Here is a 14498-nt window from a genome sequence, read left to right on the forward strand (position 1 = left end):
TCCCTTCCTGGTTCGATGACCCGCCCTATCTGGCCTCTGATTGGCCTGTCCCTAACCAATCGTGACTCATCATAGTAAACAACCAACCAATCATGGATGTTCTTATACTGTACATGCAAGCACGTCTTGGAAGGAGGAAGGGGAGGGGTTTAGTAGTCCATGGAGGGGGAGCGGGGGAGAACAAGGAACACAACAAATAAGCGGCGTTTGGTAATTTTAACGTGAAATAAATTATATCGATATTATGATATTTTCTTAGTTCACAACTTGTTTAAAAATATATCAATATATCTTACAAACTCAAAATATCGCCAAGCCCTAAAAAAAACATTTACAAAATCTATATATATTATTACTGTGGCCTGTAGTTGGGTGCGGCTAGTATATCCATCCATCCATCCATTTTCTACCGCTTATTCCCAATGGGGTCGCGGGGGGCGCTGGAGCCTATCTCAGCTGCATCTGGGCGGAAGGCGGGGTACACCCTGGACAAGTCGCCACCTCATCGCAGGGCCAACACAGATAGACAGACAACATTCACACTCACATTCACACACTAGGGCCAATTTAGTGTTGCCAATCAACCTATCCCCAGGTGCATGTCTTTGGAGGTGGGAGGAAGCCGGAGTACCCGGACGGCTAGTATATGTAAACATTTATTTATTCTAAAATTTTTGTGGGTGCAGCTTAAATACTGGTTCGCTCTGTAGCCAGGAAAATACGGTATGTGCGGTATAAAATTAGTAAAACAACAATACAGTTAGGGCTGGGCGATATGGCCTTTTATTAATATCTCGATATTTTTAGGCCATGTCACGATACACGATATATATCTCGATATTTTGCCTTACTCTTTAATGAACACCTGATGCATATAATCACAGCAGTATGATGATTCTATGCGTCTACATTAAAACATTCTTGTTCATACTGCATTAATATATGCTCATTTTTAAACTTTCATGCGGAGAGGGAAATCACAACTAAGTCAATTTACCAAAACTGTATTTATTAAACAGTTATTAAGCAGTGGCACAAACATTCATGTCATTTCAAAACAGAAAGTGCAAGATTGTCAGACATTTTAAAACAAGCTATTAGTGCACTTTTGTGCATGATGTCACTAAGATGACATATCAAAACACTAAATTAAAGTGCACTTTTTGTACAGAATGCCACTACAATAGTTTAAAACAAATAAAGTGCACTTTTGTGCATGATGTCACACAAGATATTTCAATAACTGTCAAATAAAAATGAGCTGCATAATAGTAAATCAAATAGAGTATGTCCTTCACTATGTAGTAGGTTACTGCGGATGTTATCTCCTTCTGTTGTTGACTATTTTTTTCATACGGTGTTGATGTGGAAGTGGAAGACGCCAGGCTCAATTGGGTCAGTGCTGGTTGCTTCTGCGTTTTGTTGGGTGTGGCACCGGCCGGAGATGTTGACATGCAGAGTTTAAAGCACTCCTTATTCTCTGCAGGTGACTTTTCAAATGATGCTACAAATTAGTAGTGCTGCTAATTTTTGTAGCAACGCTTTTGCCGAATACTTGACATCTTACTGTTGTCTGTTCAACATCTTTCCGCTTGAAGCCAAACCACCGCCAGACGATGGACCCTGTGCTGTTTTTCTTGGGAATTAATTCTTCTTTCTCCATTTGTTACCAGATTCACACCTTCTCTCTCTCTCGTATTACCACTCGCACCGCTTCGCTTGCACCACAGATAACATTACTCATGCCGCTACCTCTCTGCTCCGCGAGGGCGTATGACGTTGCACGCGCGACGGTATGTGACGTATGTAAGAAGGTGCGCTTGTTTTATCTCTCTGTGAGAAGGAGAGAAAAGAAAGAGTGAGAAGAGCCTGTAGTGTAATGCCCGCAGCTAAAAGCAACTGCGTGAGAACGTATACTCGAATATCACGATATAGTCATTTTCTACATCGCACAGAGACAAACCCATGATATATCGAGTATATTTGATATAGCGCACAGCCCTAAATACAGTATTTGTTTTCCAATTGTTACTGAAATCCTGTGCTCTTTGGGGTTAAGGCTACAATGAACACTAAACACATGGATAACAAATTCATAAAATCAAAACAATTCAATGCTAGTGGGATTTTTTTTTAGATGTTTTTTACAAAAACATCTAAACTGGAAATTTCGAAAAACGCCAGTGAGAATTCTCGATGGCGGTTTGTGTGTTCCTGGGGTCCCAAAGACAACACGACCACTCACCACAGTGCTGTTCGTCAGATCCATCCTCACAGTCGCTGTGTCCGTCACAAAGCTTCTGTCTCAGGACGCACGAGCCATCTTTGCACCTGAACTGCAGGTGCTCTCGACAGGCGAGCAGACTGTGACCTGCAGCACCTGAAACATACAAACACACGTTGTCTTTTAACTGCAACATCTTAAAAAAAAAAAAAGATTACCCGGCAGCCATTTTGTCTACTTTGTGGTTGTTTAATTATATTAATAATAATAATAGTAATAATACTAATAATAATGGATAATTGTCTGGACTGTTGAAATACTATCAATCAATGTTTATTTATATATCCCTAAATCTCAAGTGTCTCAAAGGGCTGCACAAGCCACCATGACATCCTCGCTACAGAGCCCACATAAGGGCAAGGAAAACTCACCCCAATACTATTTTATAATCATTTTGTACTTTGTTCAGATTTTTATTTTACTATTCTTGTCTGTACTATACTGTCTGTAAATATGGCAAAGTCATTTCCTGCAAGGGCTCAATAATGTAACAGTCAATTTACTCCTACTTGTGGCCAGGCTGCAGACAATGAGTGAAATTACACTAAAATATTTCAACAATCACATACTTAAAATACTTAGTTTTGCATTCATCGTGTGTAAATCTTTGGGATTGTTTCAAAAGACGTGTTGGACTGTGGGTACAAAAAACACATTTGCAAAAAAAAATCATGCTGCAACGCATTATGACGTCACACACGACGTTCTCTCCGATACAATTTATTATCTGCCATTCCATCAGGTGTTGTTATGTTGTACAGGGCTTACTCATCTCCTCTTTCTGCTGTAACAATTGTGAATGATCCACTTGACACTCCTGTGGGGAAACTTTGCTTTGATCAAAAAAATAACAGAAAAATCCACAGCTTATTCCAAAATGATTGTGTGTCTGTCTCCTATGTAATTGCACTCTGGAATAATGTTGTGAATGACATCTGCTGGATCAAAACATGGTCTCTTCCTAACAGGTATTTTACTTATGAACAAAATCAAAGAGATTTCTTTCAAAATCATTCATGGTTATTACCCTGTAAAGACTGTGATGGTTAGATACAAGAAAGACATTGATGTTACCTGCACCTTAAGTAACATGCATCCAGAGACTGTTTACCACCTGTTTTGGACTAGTGAAAGCACTCGATCACTATGGCAGGGCATCTGTCGCTTCATCCTGGACAATATTCATGACACATTTGTGCTTTGTTTTAAAGATGTGCTATTTAAATGTAAACTGTATGAAAAAAAATTCCATCCATCCATCTTCTCCCGCTTACCCGAGGTCGGGTCGCGGGGGCAGCAGCCTAAGCAGGGAAGCCCAGACTTCAATCTCCCCAGCCACTTTGTCCAGCTCCTCCCGGGGGATCCAGAGGCGTTCCCAGTCCAGCCGGGAGAGATAGTCTTCCCAACGTGTCCTGGGTCTTCCCCGTGGCCTCCTACCGGTCGGACGTGCCCGAAACACCTCCCTAGGGAGGCGTTCGGGTGGCATCCTGACCAGATGCCCGAACCACCTCATCTGGCTCCTCTCGATGTGGAGGAGCAGCGGCTTTACTTTGAGCTCCTCCTGGATGGCAGAGCTTCTCACCCTATCTCTAAGGGAGAGCCCCGCCACCCGGCAGAAGAAACTCATTTCAGCCGCTTGTACCCGTGATTTTGTCCTTTCGGTCATGACCATAGGTGAGGATGGGAACGTAGATCGACCGGTAAATTGAGAGTTTTGCCTTCCGGCTCAGCTCCTTCTTCACCACAACAGATCGATACAGCGTCCGCATTACTGAAGACGCCGCACCGATCCGCCAGTCGATCTCACAATCCACTCTTCCCTCACTCGTGAACAAGACTCCGAGGTACTTGAACTCCTCCACTTGGGGCAAGATCTCCACCCCAACCTGGAGATGGCACTCCACCCTTTTCCAGGCGAGAACCATGGACCCGGACTTGGAGGTGCTGATTCCCATCCCAGTCGCTTCACACTCGGCTGCGAACCGATCCAGTGAGAGCTGAAGATCTTGGCCAGATGAAGCCATCAGGACCACATCATCTGCAAATAGCAGAGACCTAATCCTGCAGCAACCAAACCAGATACCCTCAACGCCCTGACTGCGCCTAGAAATTCTGTCCATAAAAGTTATGAACAGAATCGGTGACAAAGGGCAGCCTTGGCGGAGTCCAACTCTCACTGGAAACGTGTCCGACTTAATGCCGGCAATGCGGACCAAGCTTTGACACTGATCATACAGGGAGCTAACCACCACAATCAGACAGTTTGTTACTCCATACTCTCTGATCACTCCCCACAGGACTTCCCGAGGAACACGGTTGAATGCCTTCTCCAAGTCCACAAAGCACATGTAGACTGGTTGGGCAAACTCCCATGCACCCTCAAGGACCCTGCCGAGAGTATAGAGCTGGTCCACAGTTCCACGACCAGGACGAAAACCACACTGTTCCTCCTGAATCCGACGTTCGACTATCCGGCGTAGCCTCCTCTCCAGTACACCTGAATAAACCTTACCGGGAAAGCTGAGGAGTTTTATCCCACGATAGTTGGAACACCCTCCGGTTCCCCTTCTTAAAGAGAGGAACCACCACCCAGGTCTGCAAATCCAGAGATACCGCCCCCGATGTCCGCGCGATGTTGCAAAAAAATTGAAAAGGAATTGTACCTTTGCAACCTCATTATACTATTGGCTAAGTTATATATTCATAAATGTAAGTTTCTCAATACCCGACCTGTTTTTTGTGCCTTTAAAAAATATATATATATATTTATTTATATATTTATTAAAAAAAGGTGCATTCTATTTTAGTTACTTTATTGAGTTTACAACCCCTGGCGCTGTTATGTACTGTTATTTTGATTATTATCATTTCTCGATTGTTTGTAAATGTTGCCGTTTATAAATAAAGGTTTATAAAATTTAAAAAAAAAAATTAAAAAAAATGTCTATCTGTACTTGCAGGTAAAGAAGGTGCAAAGTGCATATGCACGTGTTTTAATGTAAATATTAATTGAAAGATATGACATATACTGAGCAAGTTTGAAGCGGTCGCTAGCATGACAGCATTCATTCAAACTGACAAGTCTCGTGAGACAACTTGCAGTCCGTCTGAAGTCAACAAAAGACGTTTAAAAATACACACACATTAACCGAACAACGAAGAGCATATTGTATACATTTCCAAAAAATGTTACCTGAAAGGTAATGATGCAGGGTGATAAAAGATATCAGGATAAATAAACCTCCAAGGTGTCCCATGCTTATTTCATGTCCTCCACAGTTCGTGCAGCGGCGCGGAAAGATGACGTCAGAAGCGATTATGCGACCTCTTTTTGGGGGATTTTTTTTCTTCTTCACTAAACTCGTCTAATTGTCTCTGAAAATGACTTTTATGTTATAAATTATTGCTCGTTCATAGTCACCGTTTAAGTGAAATATTTGCAATTGTGCTTCTTATATGAACCTATTAAAGTGTACATAACGTTGTTGGTGACACCTTGAACTTCAACTACGGTAATTTGATTAAATAGTGACACATTTTTAACACATTCTGTAATATAACTTATATTTTAAAAAATAAAAAAGTACCTATCTCACAATCATGGTTATCAGCATTATTTCATTTAATCTAAATGTTCATTTTCTACTGTTTTTTTTAACATTAAAAACTGGCTGTCGCAGCTCCTGTTTGGCAAGCAAACAACTTATTCACATTGATTTAGGACACATTTAAGTGTCTAATAAAATCTACATGAAATTGGGTAGGTTTTTTTCTTTCATTCCAATATGCAAGTGGATAAAAGCACATTTAGGCCTAAGTTTACATTTAAATCTTATACAAAAAAACCCAGTTGGTCATTTACACCATAAGTCATTTTATAAATATACTTCAAAACAAAATGGGAACAAAAAAACAACATAGAAGCGATTTTTATTTGCAATTTTTGAGTATACAACCAAGACAGGCGAAACAGAGCTCTGCAGAACTTCTTGGGGGGTTGATGATGGTCCTCTCAGAGGTATGGCTGGTCTGTGGAGATCTCCAGCTCCTTGTACACGCTTCCAGGAGTCACTGGATGCTTTGTTGGCACAGCCGCAACTTGGCTGGAAAAGCAAGTGGAAACTTTGGTAACTACCAAACCGTAATGATTGTGATGATATTTGAAGTAGAGATCGACCGATATTCTTTTTTTCGGGTAAGCAGAAAAGATGTACTGCTGCATGAACGAGAGAGGGAGAGAAGGAGGGAGTGCTTGAGGTGTGGTTACAACTATCTACTTCACTGTTTTTTTTAAATATATACCAAATACTGGTATCATGTGTATATACTGGTATCAAAAGTATATATATATATATATATATATATATATATATATATATATATATATATATATATATATATATATATATATATATATATATATATATATATGTATACATACTAGTATCATATGTGTGTATATACTGGTATCAAGTGTATATATTGTATATACACTAGTATCATATGTGTTTATATTGTATATACTGTTATCCTATGTGTACATAATGTATATACTGGTATCATATATGTATATATTATATATACACACTGGTATCATATGTGTATATATTGTATATACTGGTGTCATGTGTATATACTGGTATCATATGTGTGTATATTGTATATACTGGTATCATATGTTTTTACATTATATACACACTGGTATCATATTTGTATACATTGTATATACTAGTATCATATGTGTATATATTATATATACACTGTTATGTGTATACATTGTATAGACTGGTATCATTTGTATATATACTTATATGTGTATATATTGTATATACTGGTGTCATGTGTATATACTTGTATCATATGTGTATATATTGTATATACTGGTATCATATGTGTATATACTGGTATCATATGTTTTTACATTATATACACACTGGTATCATATGTGTATACATTCTGTATACTAGTATTATATGTGTATATATTATATATACACTGTTATGTGTATACATTGTATAGACTGGTATCATTTGTGTATATACTTAAATGTGTATATATTGTATATACTGGTGTCATGTGTATATACTGGTATCATGTGTATATATTGGTATCATATGTTTTTACATTATATACACACTGGTATCATATGTGTATACATTGTATATACTAGTATCATATGTGTATATATTATATATACACTGTTATGTGTATACATTGTATAGACTGGTATCATTTGTGTATATACTTATATGTGTATATATTGTATATACTGGTATCAAATGTGTATATACTGGTATCATATGTGTATATATTGTATATACTGGTATCGTATGTGTATATATTGTATATACTGGTATCATATGTGTATATACACTGGTATCATATGTGCATATATTGTACATACTGTATCATATGTGTATATATTGTATATACTGGTATCATATGTGTATATATGTCATATAGTGGCGCCATATGTGTATGTATTGTATATACTGTTATCATATGTGTATATATTATGTTTAATTAAGTAGTTATGTTTTAGTTGTTAACAAAAAATAAAGGCAGATACCAATAAAAAAACAGCAGATACCGATATAAGTCAAAATGCTGCTAATCGGTCGATCTCTGATTTGAATGACTCAGCATTCTGCAATATATTTATTTATCTTCCACCAGTGCGAGTTACCTGCCAGCAGCTAGCGCCTTCTGGGAGGACATGACAACCATAGGCGGCGTGGACTCTCGGCGTCCGTCTCTGGTGCAATAGTAGTTGCCGGCGAACTTGTGGCTCGGCCCATCGGGAAGTTTAGGCGGGGGCTGCGTCCTACAAGAGAAAGACAGTAAGTCAAATGAACAAATAGGAATACAGTTGACATTGTTTTTGTTGACAACCGCCAAGTCGACCAGCTCATCAAGTCATAGGACTCGGCGATACGGCTGAAAACTGCATCACAATGTGCGTTTTTTATAGTGATCGATAATTATTGATATGTTTTATTACTTATTCATGCCTGCCAATAAATACAGTAATACAATTCCAATAAGCAAGCTATTTATCAGTGGAGAAGGTGTCTGGTAGCCAGGTGGTAAATATTTGCAGTAAATTTGAATGTAGTTGCAGTTTCCAGAAACTAGATGGCAGTAGTGTATAAGCTATTGAACACTACGCAGACTATAGGAAGTTTCTCATTAAACCAACACATTGGAGGTATCAGGATGTTGCCACACCGTCTGCATTAAAACCAACAAAAATGAAGACAAGTTTCTGTTATTGAGGTGATATATCAAGATATCATCGTTTCTCTCCTCACTCCATGCAGAGAATCCACAGCGAGACAGAAAGACGGCGCAACTAAACTTGGTAGATACTGTTACCTGATTGGCTGTTAGCGTGTCAGCCCCATTTCTCATGCAGTGACACTTCCTGTTTTTCCCGTTTAGCTGGGTTACCAGAGCGTGCGTGACTGTCACTATCCAACCGGTACCGGAAGACTCGATCGCAAATACTACGTCACTTCATGTCAACTTGTTTGTCTAGACACATAATACTGTTATGATATTATTGACAAGTCCATTTTGCATAATAGGGAAGAATTTATCAAACATGTGGCTGATTTTGTTTTACACATTTTATTCTAAAAGAAGGACTAAGGGCTAAATTAGGGCCAAGAGTTTTGGACTCAAAAACAGAAAAATCAAGTTTTGAGGTTGAATTTTGAAAAAATGCAGTGTATTCAAAATAAAAACAAAAGCAAACGTTTTTTTTTAGGGTGACTATACAGTAATTATGAGTCACTATTATAAGTGGTAAATTATGAGTAATTATTTTTAACTAATCATTTTAAATTTTTCATGTTCATGTTTGAGCTTCTGTTTTTTCAGATTATGTTATTTTATTTAGTAGGTTTTTTTCAGTTTCAGGTCTTTTGTTGTCAGATCCAAACTTTTGGCCTAAATTTAGCAAGGAGGTCAGGCATCAACTGAGAGGGGCGAAGCATCATGACAGACAGCTTAACAAAAAGGATAGTCGGTGTGCCCTATCACGCTGCCTTCAGGGACTGTAATGTCCATCAATCCATCCATTTTCTACGGCTTGTCCCTCTCGGGGATGCTATTTATTTATTTAATTATTTAGTATTGTGTACAAAACAAACAGCCATAGCATGAAATTCCATCCATCCATTTTCTACCGCTTATTCCCTTCGGGGTCGCAGGGGGGCGCTGGAGCCTATCTCAGCTACAATCGGGCAGAAGGCGGGGTACACCCTGGACAAGTCGCCACCTCATCGCAGGGCCAAGACAGATAGACAGACAACATTCACACTCACATTCACACACTAGGGCCAATTTAGTGTTGCCAATCAACCTATCCCCAGGTGCACGTCTTTGGAGGTGGGAGGAAGCCGGAGTACCCGGAGGGAACCCACGCAGTCACGGGGAGGACATGCAAACTCCACACAGAAAGATCCCGAGGCCGGGATTGAACTCACGACTACTCAGGACCTTCGTATTGTGAGAAAATGAATATGTTGGTATTTCTAGGAAATGTGCTGCTTTTGTTAAACCACTTCTTCTTTGTCAGATTGTTAAGAGTTTAGTCTTGTGTCATCTTGACTATTGTTCTACAGTCTGGGCGTCTGCTGCAAGTGGTGAGATCAGTAAGGTCCAGATTGTCCAGAATAGGGCAGCAAGGCTGGTTCTTGGTTGTTCACTAAGAACCAATGTGAACCAAATGTCTGCTTCTCTTTCCTGGCTAACAGTGCAGAACAGGTTGTCAGCTAATACTCTTATATTGTTCAAATCAGTAACCGGTAGTAAAACTCCTGCTTTTCTCATGGCCCAAATAGTTCACAGTAGCACTATGCATAATCATAATACCAGGGCGTCCAATGAGGGGCATTTTGTACTCCCTAGTCCCAGGAAGAATGCTTTGCGGAAATCTTTTATTTATAGATCTTTATCGTTCTGGAATAACCTGCCTCAAATTCTTACCGGCATTGAAAGTAAGCAGGTTTTTAAAAAGAAAGTAATATTTTATCTGAGTCTTTAAATTAGTTTGCTCGTTGATGATTTGTTTGGTTTTATATTGTGTGGTTATATTTATATGGTAATTATTATTCTGTGACTGTAAATTGTTTGCTTGTTTTCTTATTGATGCTTTTATTTTTTTCTGTATTGTGTAGTTATAATTATATGCTTTTACTTGTAATTGTATTGAATTGTGGACCCCAGGAAGACTAGTAGGTTGTTGAGGAAACCAGCTAATGGGGATCCTTAATAAAAAATCAAAAAAATCCAAAATCAAATAGAGAAAAAATCAAAAAAAATTCAACTGTTATAGGTATGTGACATATAGTTTTTTGCCTTGTCTGTTGTCCCATGTCCTTTAGCCTTATCAGCGGTGCAAACTGACTTTTGTGATAACCAGGTAACACATTATGGAGAGCAAACCTACCGCATTCATGTTTTTGTTTTTTATTTAATTGCTGCCGAGGTCTGGTGGTGAAATAAAAACATTTGAACGTAAAAAACTCAAAAATTAAAACTGTAAAAAAAAAATCTTTTAGAATTTGAAAAAAAAGAAACTCAAATATCAAAATATATAAAAGTGAAAAATAAAAATGTATCAATCTATTCGTATTCTACTGCTTTTCGCTCTCGGGTTGCCGGGAGGGGGTGTGCTGGAGCCTATCCCAGCTGCACTTGGGCGGAAGACAGTGTACACCCTGCCCTGGACAAGTCGCCACCTCAGACAGACAACCATTAAAAATATATGATGTATTTAAAATTAATGCAAACTAACTAACATATATATATATATATATATATATGTATATATATTCAAAGTTTATTTTTTTAAGTACAAAACTTTTTGATCATAGTTTGTAATTTTGCCCATCATTCACAATCCCTATTTAATACAAGAACACATATGTTTTTCTTTTTTTTTTGCATTATAAATTGTAAAATACGGCGTATACGAAATGACGAACAATGCAGCTCAAGGGGGGTAATCCATTTCGCCCATAGAACCCTCTGAAAATCATTCAAAAAGCATGTTGTTTACATTTACATGTCGTGACCTAAATATTAACCAAGTATTAGCGATATTGTTATTATAAGCGCTAATGCCAACAAACTATTTTTAGCAGCGCTGTGTAACTAGCTTGGGTAGCTATTGACATATTGAGCTGCTGCATCGCCTCGGAGTGGTGAAAGTTAAATCTATATAACAATTTGTATGTTTTAACTGTTCCTCATGTACGGACTGAATTTGGCAAAAGAGCTTTTGGCATTGCTGCCCCTATGGCATGGAATGAATTGCAGACGAAACTGAAACTTACAGAACTACTTCCATTTGGAGCCTTCCGTTCTGTCCTGAGGGACAAACAGCGAGAGACGTTTGCACAGTGCCTGTGTTTTTAAAGATGTAAATCTCTGTTGTTTTACAGTTCTCTTATGTATTTTAAAATGTATGTCTTAATGTATTTATTTTGAAACTGCTATGTGACATGTGCTGTTGACCTCTTGGCCAGGTCACCCTTGTGAAAGAGATCTTGATCTCAATGGGTTTTCTTATCTGGTTAAATAAAGGTTCTATATTATTAAATTGTCCCTCTCACTTGGATAGTGGAAGGATGTGGCCATAAGCTTTGACATTCAACTTAGACCCGGAGATGGCAAGAAAGACACGAAAAGACATTGTTTGCAGCGCCTTTTTTTTTTTTTTTTTTTTTAAACCTGCGTGAGATTATAACTTCTTCATCTAAACGGGAAGATATGAACATCCCTTCAGTCAGCATCTCGATGAGAGCAGACATTATACAGTAAGGGATCGCTTATTACGTTCATAGTTGTGTATTTTTAAGCACTTAGCAATACTGCTACTTGATGCTCTGTGTTTCACTAAAGCTGTTAGCACCCAGCTTGTAAAGCGTGTAGCTCATCCTCCTTATATTCAGGCTTTAAAATAAGGTTCTGGATCATAATTTTCTCCAAAGTTGTATCCGTTGTTTCTCATGAAGTCTGCCATGATTAGTAGTGTTGTTGTTGTTGAAGGTAAAAAGCGAACATCCTGATGCGTCTGTGAAATGAATGAGCCGCCGTATGCTTAACATGAGCAAAATATGTAAATATGACATGTTATTATGAATGCACCTGTTACTATACTACATATGTTTACACCTATTTAAAAATACCACCTTAACATTTGACAACCAAACAATTACACAAGGCGACTCTGTAAAGAATCTGGGTATTATGTTCAACCCAACTCTCTCGTTTGAGTCACACATCAAGAGTGTTACTAAAACGGCCTCCTTTCATCTCCGTGATATCGCTAAAATTCGTTCCATTTTGTCCATTAGCTAGGCTGAAATCATTATTCATGCGTTTGTTACGTCTCATCTCGATTACTGTAACGTATTATTTTCAGGTCTCCCTATGTCTCGCATTAAAAGATTACAGTTGGTACAAAATGCGGCTGCTAGACTTTTGACAAGAACAAGAAAGTTTGATCATATTACGCCTATACTGGCTCACCTGCACTGGCTTCCTGTGCACTTAAGATGTGACTTTAAGGTTGTACTACTCACGTATAAAATACTACACGGTCTAGCTCCAACCTATCTTGCTGATTGTAATGTACCATATGTCCCGGCAAGAAATCTGCGTTCAAAGAACTCCGGCTTATTAGTGATTCCCAGAGCCCAAAAAAAGTCTGCGGGCTATAGAGCGTTTTCTATTCGGGCTCCAGTACTGTCGAATGCCCTCCAGTTAGAGATGCTACCTCAGTAGAAGCATTTAAGTCCCATTTTAAAACTCATTTGTATACTCTAGCCTTTAAATACACCCCCCTTTTAGACCAGTTGATCTGCCGTTTCTTTTCTTTTCTGCTCTGCCCCCTCTCCCTTGTGGAAGGGGGGACACAGGTCTGGTGGCCATGGATGAAGTGCTGGCTGTCCAGAGTCGGGACCCGGGGTGGACCGCTCGCCTGTGCATCGGTTGGGGACATCTCTGCGCTGCTGACCTGTCTCCGCTTGGGATGGTCTCCTGCTGGCCCCACTATGGACTGGACTCTCACTATTATGTTAGAGCCACTATGGACTGGACTGTCACAATATTATGCTAGACCCACTCGACGTCCATTGCACCAGTCACCCACATCCGTGGTCCTCTCCAAGGTTTCTCATTGTCATCCCACTCGGTTGAGTTTTTCCTTGCCCTGATGTGGGCTCTGAACCGAGGAAGTCGTTGTGGCTTGTGCAGCCCTTTGAGACACTTGTGATATAGGGCTGTATAAATAAACATTGATTGATTGATTGATATATACTTACGTGTATATAAAACGTTGGAGGGTTTTTTTTAGCACTTTATAGGCAGAATAGAGCGACTCCATTTGGCTTCATTGTTAGCTGACTTTTGGTAGTGTTTATTTAAAATTAATAAAAAAGAAAAACGTGTGTGTTCTTTTCTTACATAAGAATTGAGAATGATAAGCAAAATTCCCCCCCAAAAAAGTGCAGTTCCCCTTTAAAGCAGTAACACAGCAGTACAGTTTACAATCATGGTTAACTTCCTCTTACACTTGTCAGAGAGTAAAACACTGATATTTCAGGAGCATCTTCAACGTGGAAGTCTTTGTCCTTACGGTAAAGGCGTGGAATCATTTTTAATGTTTTAATATTAAGAAAAAGCACCATTATACATGTATATGACATCTTTTAATCATGTACCACTTTCGGTTTTGTCTCTAGACTCTCATAGTATTAACTCACCTCTTCGCTATCTCTTCATACCGCAGTTGCAGCTTACTCTGAAGGTCATGCTAAAATAATAACGGGGGGGGGGGGGGGAGAACATTTGAATTTGTCCTCAATTTACATGCAAATTCATAGAAACACTCAACTTTATTAGGCAGGCAGTTTAGCTCTTACAATACAAGCTAGCTCACCCTTTAGCTGCCGTTAAATTAACCCCACTCAGCAGTAATACAAAGACAGTTCAACGCGACGTAAACTCGATGGTTCCTCTCTTGAACTAAGTCCATGTTTGAATAACTTACCCCTGATAGAAAATTCCGAATTCTTTGAATAATTTTAGTAGCAGTCGCCATGTTTGCTGTTATGAAGGGCACGCAGCTTCTTCTCCTGCAAGCGGACTGTTTCTCTGCACGCTGCCGACACCTGGTGGCGCAGGAGGAAAACTACACCAT

The 14498-nt window shown here is 39.0% G+C and overlaps 2 protein-coding genes across 2 annotated transcripts in view; both read right to left on the reverse strand.

Annotated features, from left to right (window-relative positions):
• Positions 1–5610, reverse strand: part of LOC133635196 (low-density lipoprotein receptor-related protein 8-like) — a 71218-nt gene extending 65608 nt beyond the window's left edge. Inside the window, exons 1-2 of the mRNA XM_062028086.1 lie at positions 5478–5610; positions 2246–2380 (exon numbers count right to left, since the gene is read on the reverse strand). Of these exons, the coding sequence (XP_061884070.1) occupies positions 2246–2380; positions 5478–5541 (199 nt within the window). The 5' untranslated portion in view covers positions 5542–5610. The remainder of the gene's footprint in view (positions 1–2245; positions 2381–5477) is intronic.
• Positions 5611–6197: 587 nt separating this feature from the next.
• ndufa7 (NADH:ubiquinone oxidoreductase subunit A7) lies at positions 6198–14494 on the reverse strand. The gene is made up of 4 exons (XM_062027520.1): positions 14349–14494; positions 14062–14111; positions 7971–8108; positions 6198–6387 (listed from the first exon to the last, which is right to left on the reverse strand). The coding sequence occupies exons 1-4, from the start codon at positions 14397–14399 to the stop codon at positions 6297–6299; spliced, it is 330 nt and encodes a 109-aa protein (XP_061883504.1). The 5' UTR covers positions 14400–14494; the 3' UTR covers positions 6198–6296.
• Between the last annotated feature and the right edge of the window lie 4 nt (positions 14495–14498).

This window comes from Entelurus aequoreus, linkage group LG19 (assembly GCF_033978785.1).
Source record: "Entelurus aequoreus isolate RoL-2023_Sb linkage group LG19, RoL_Eaeq_v1.1, whole genome shotgun sequence".
Classification (NCBI taxonomy): domain Eukaryota; kingdom Metazoa; phylum Chordata; class Actinopteri; order Syngnathiformes; family Syngnathidae; genus Entelurus; species Entelurus aequoreus.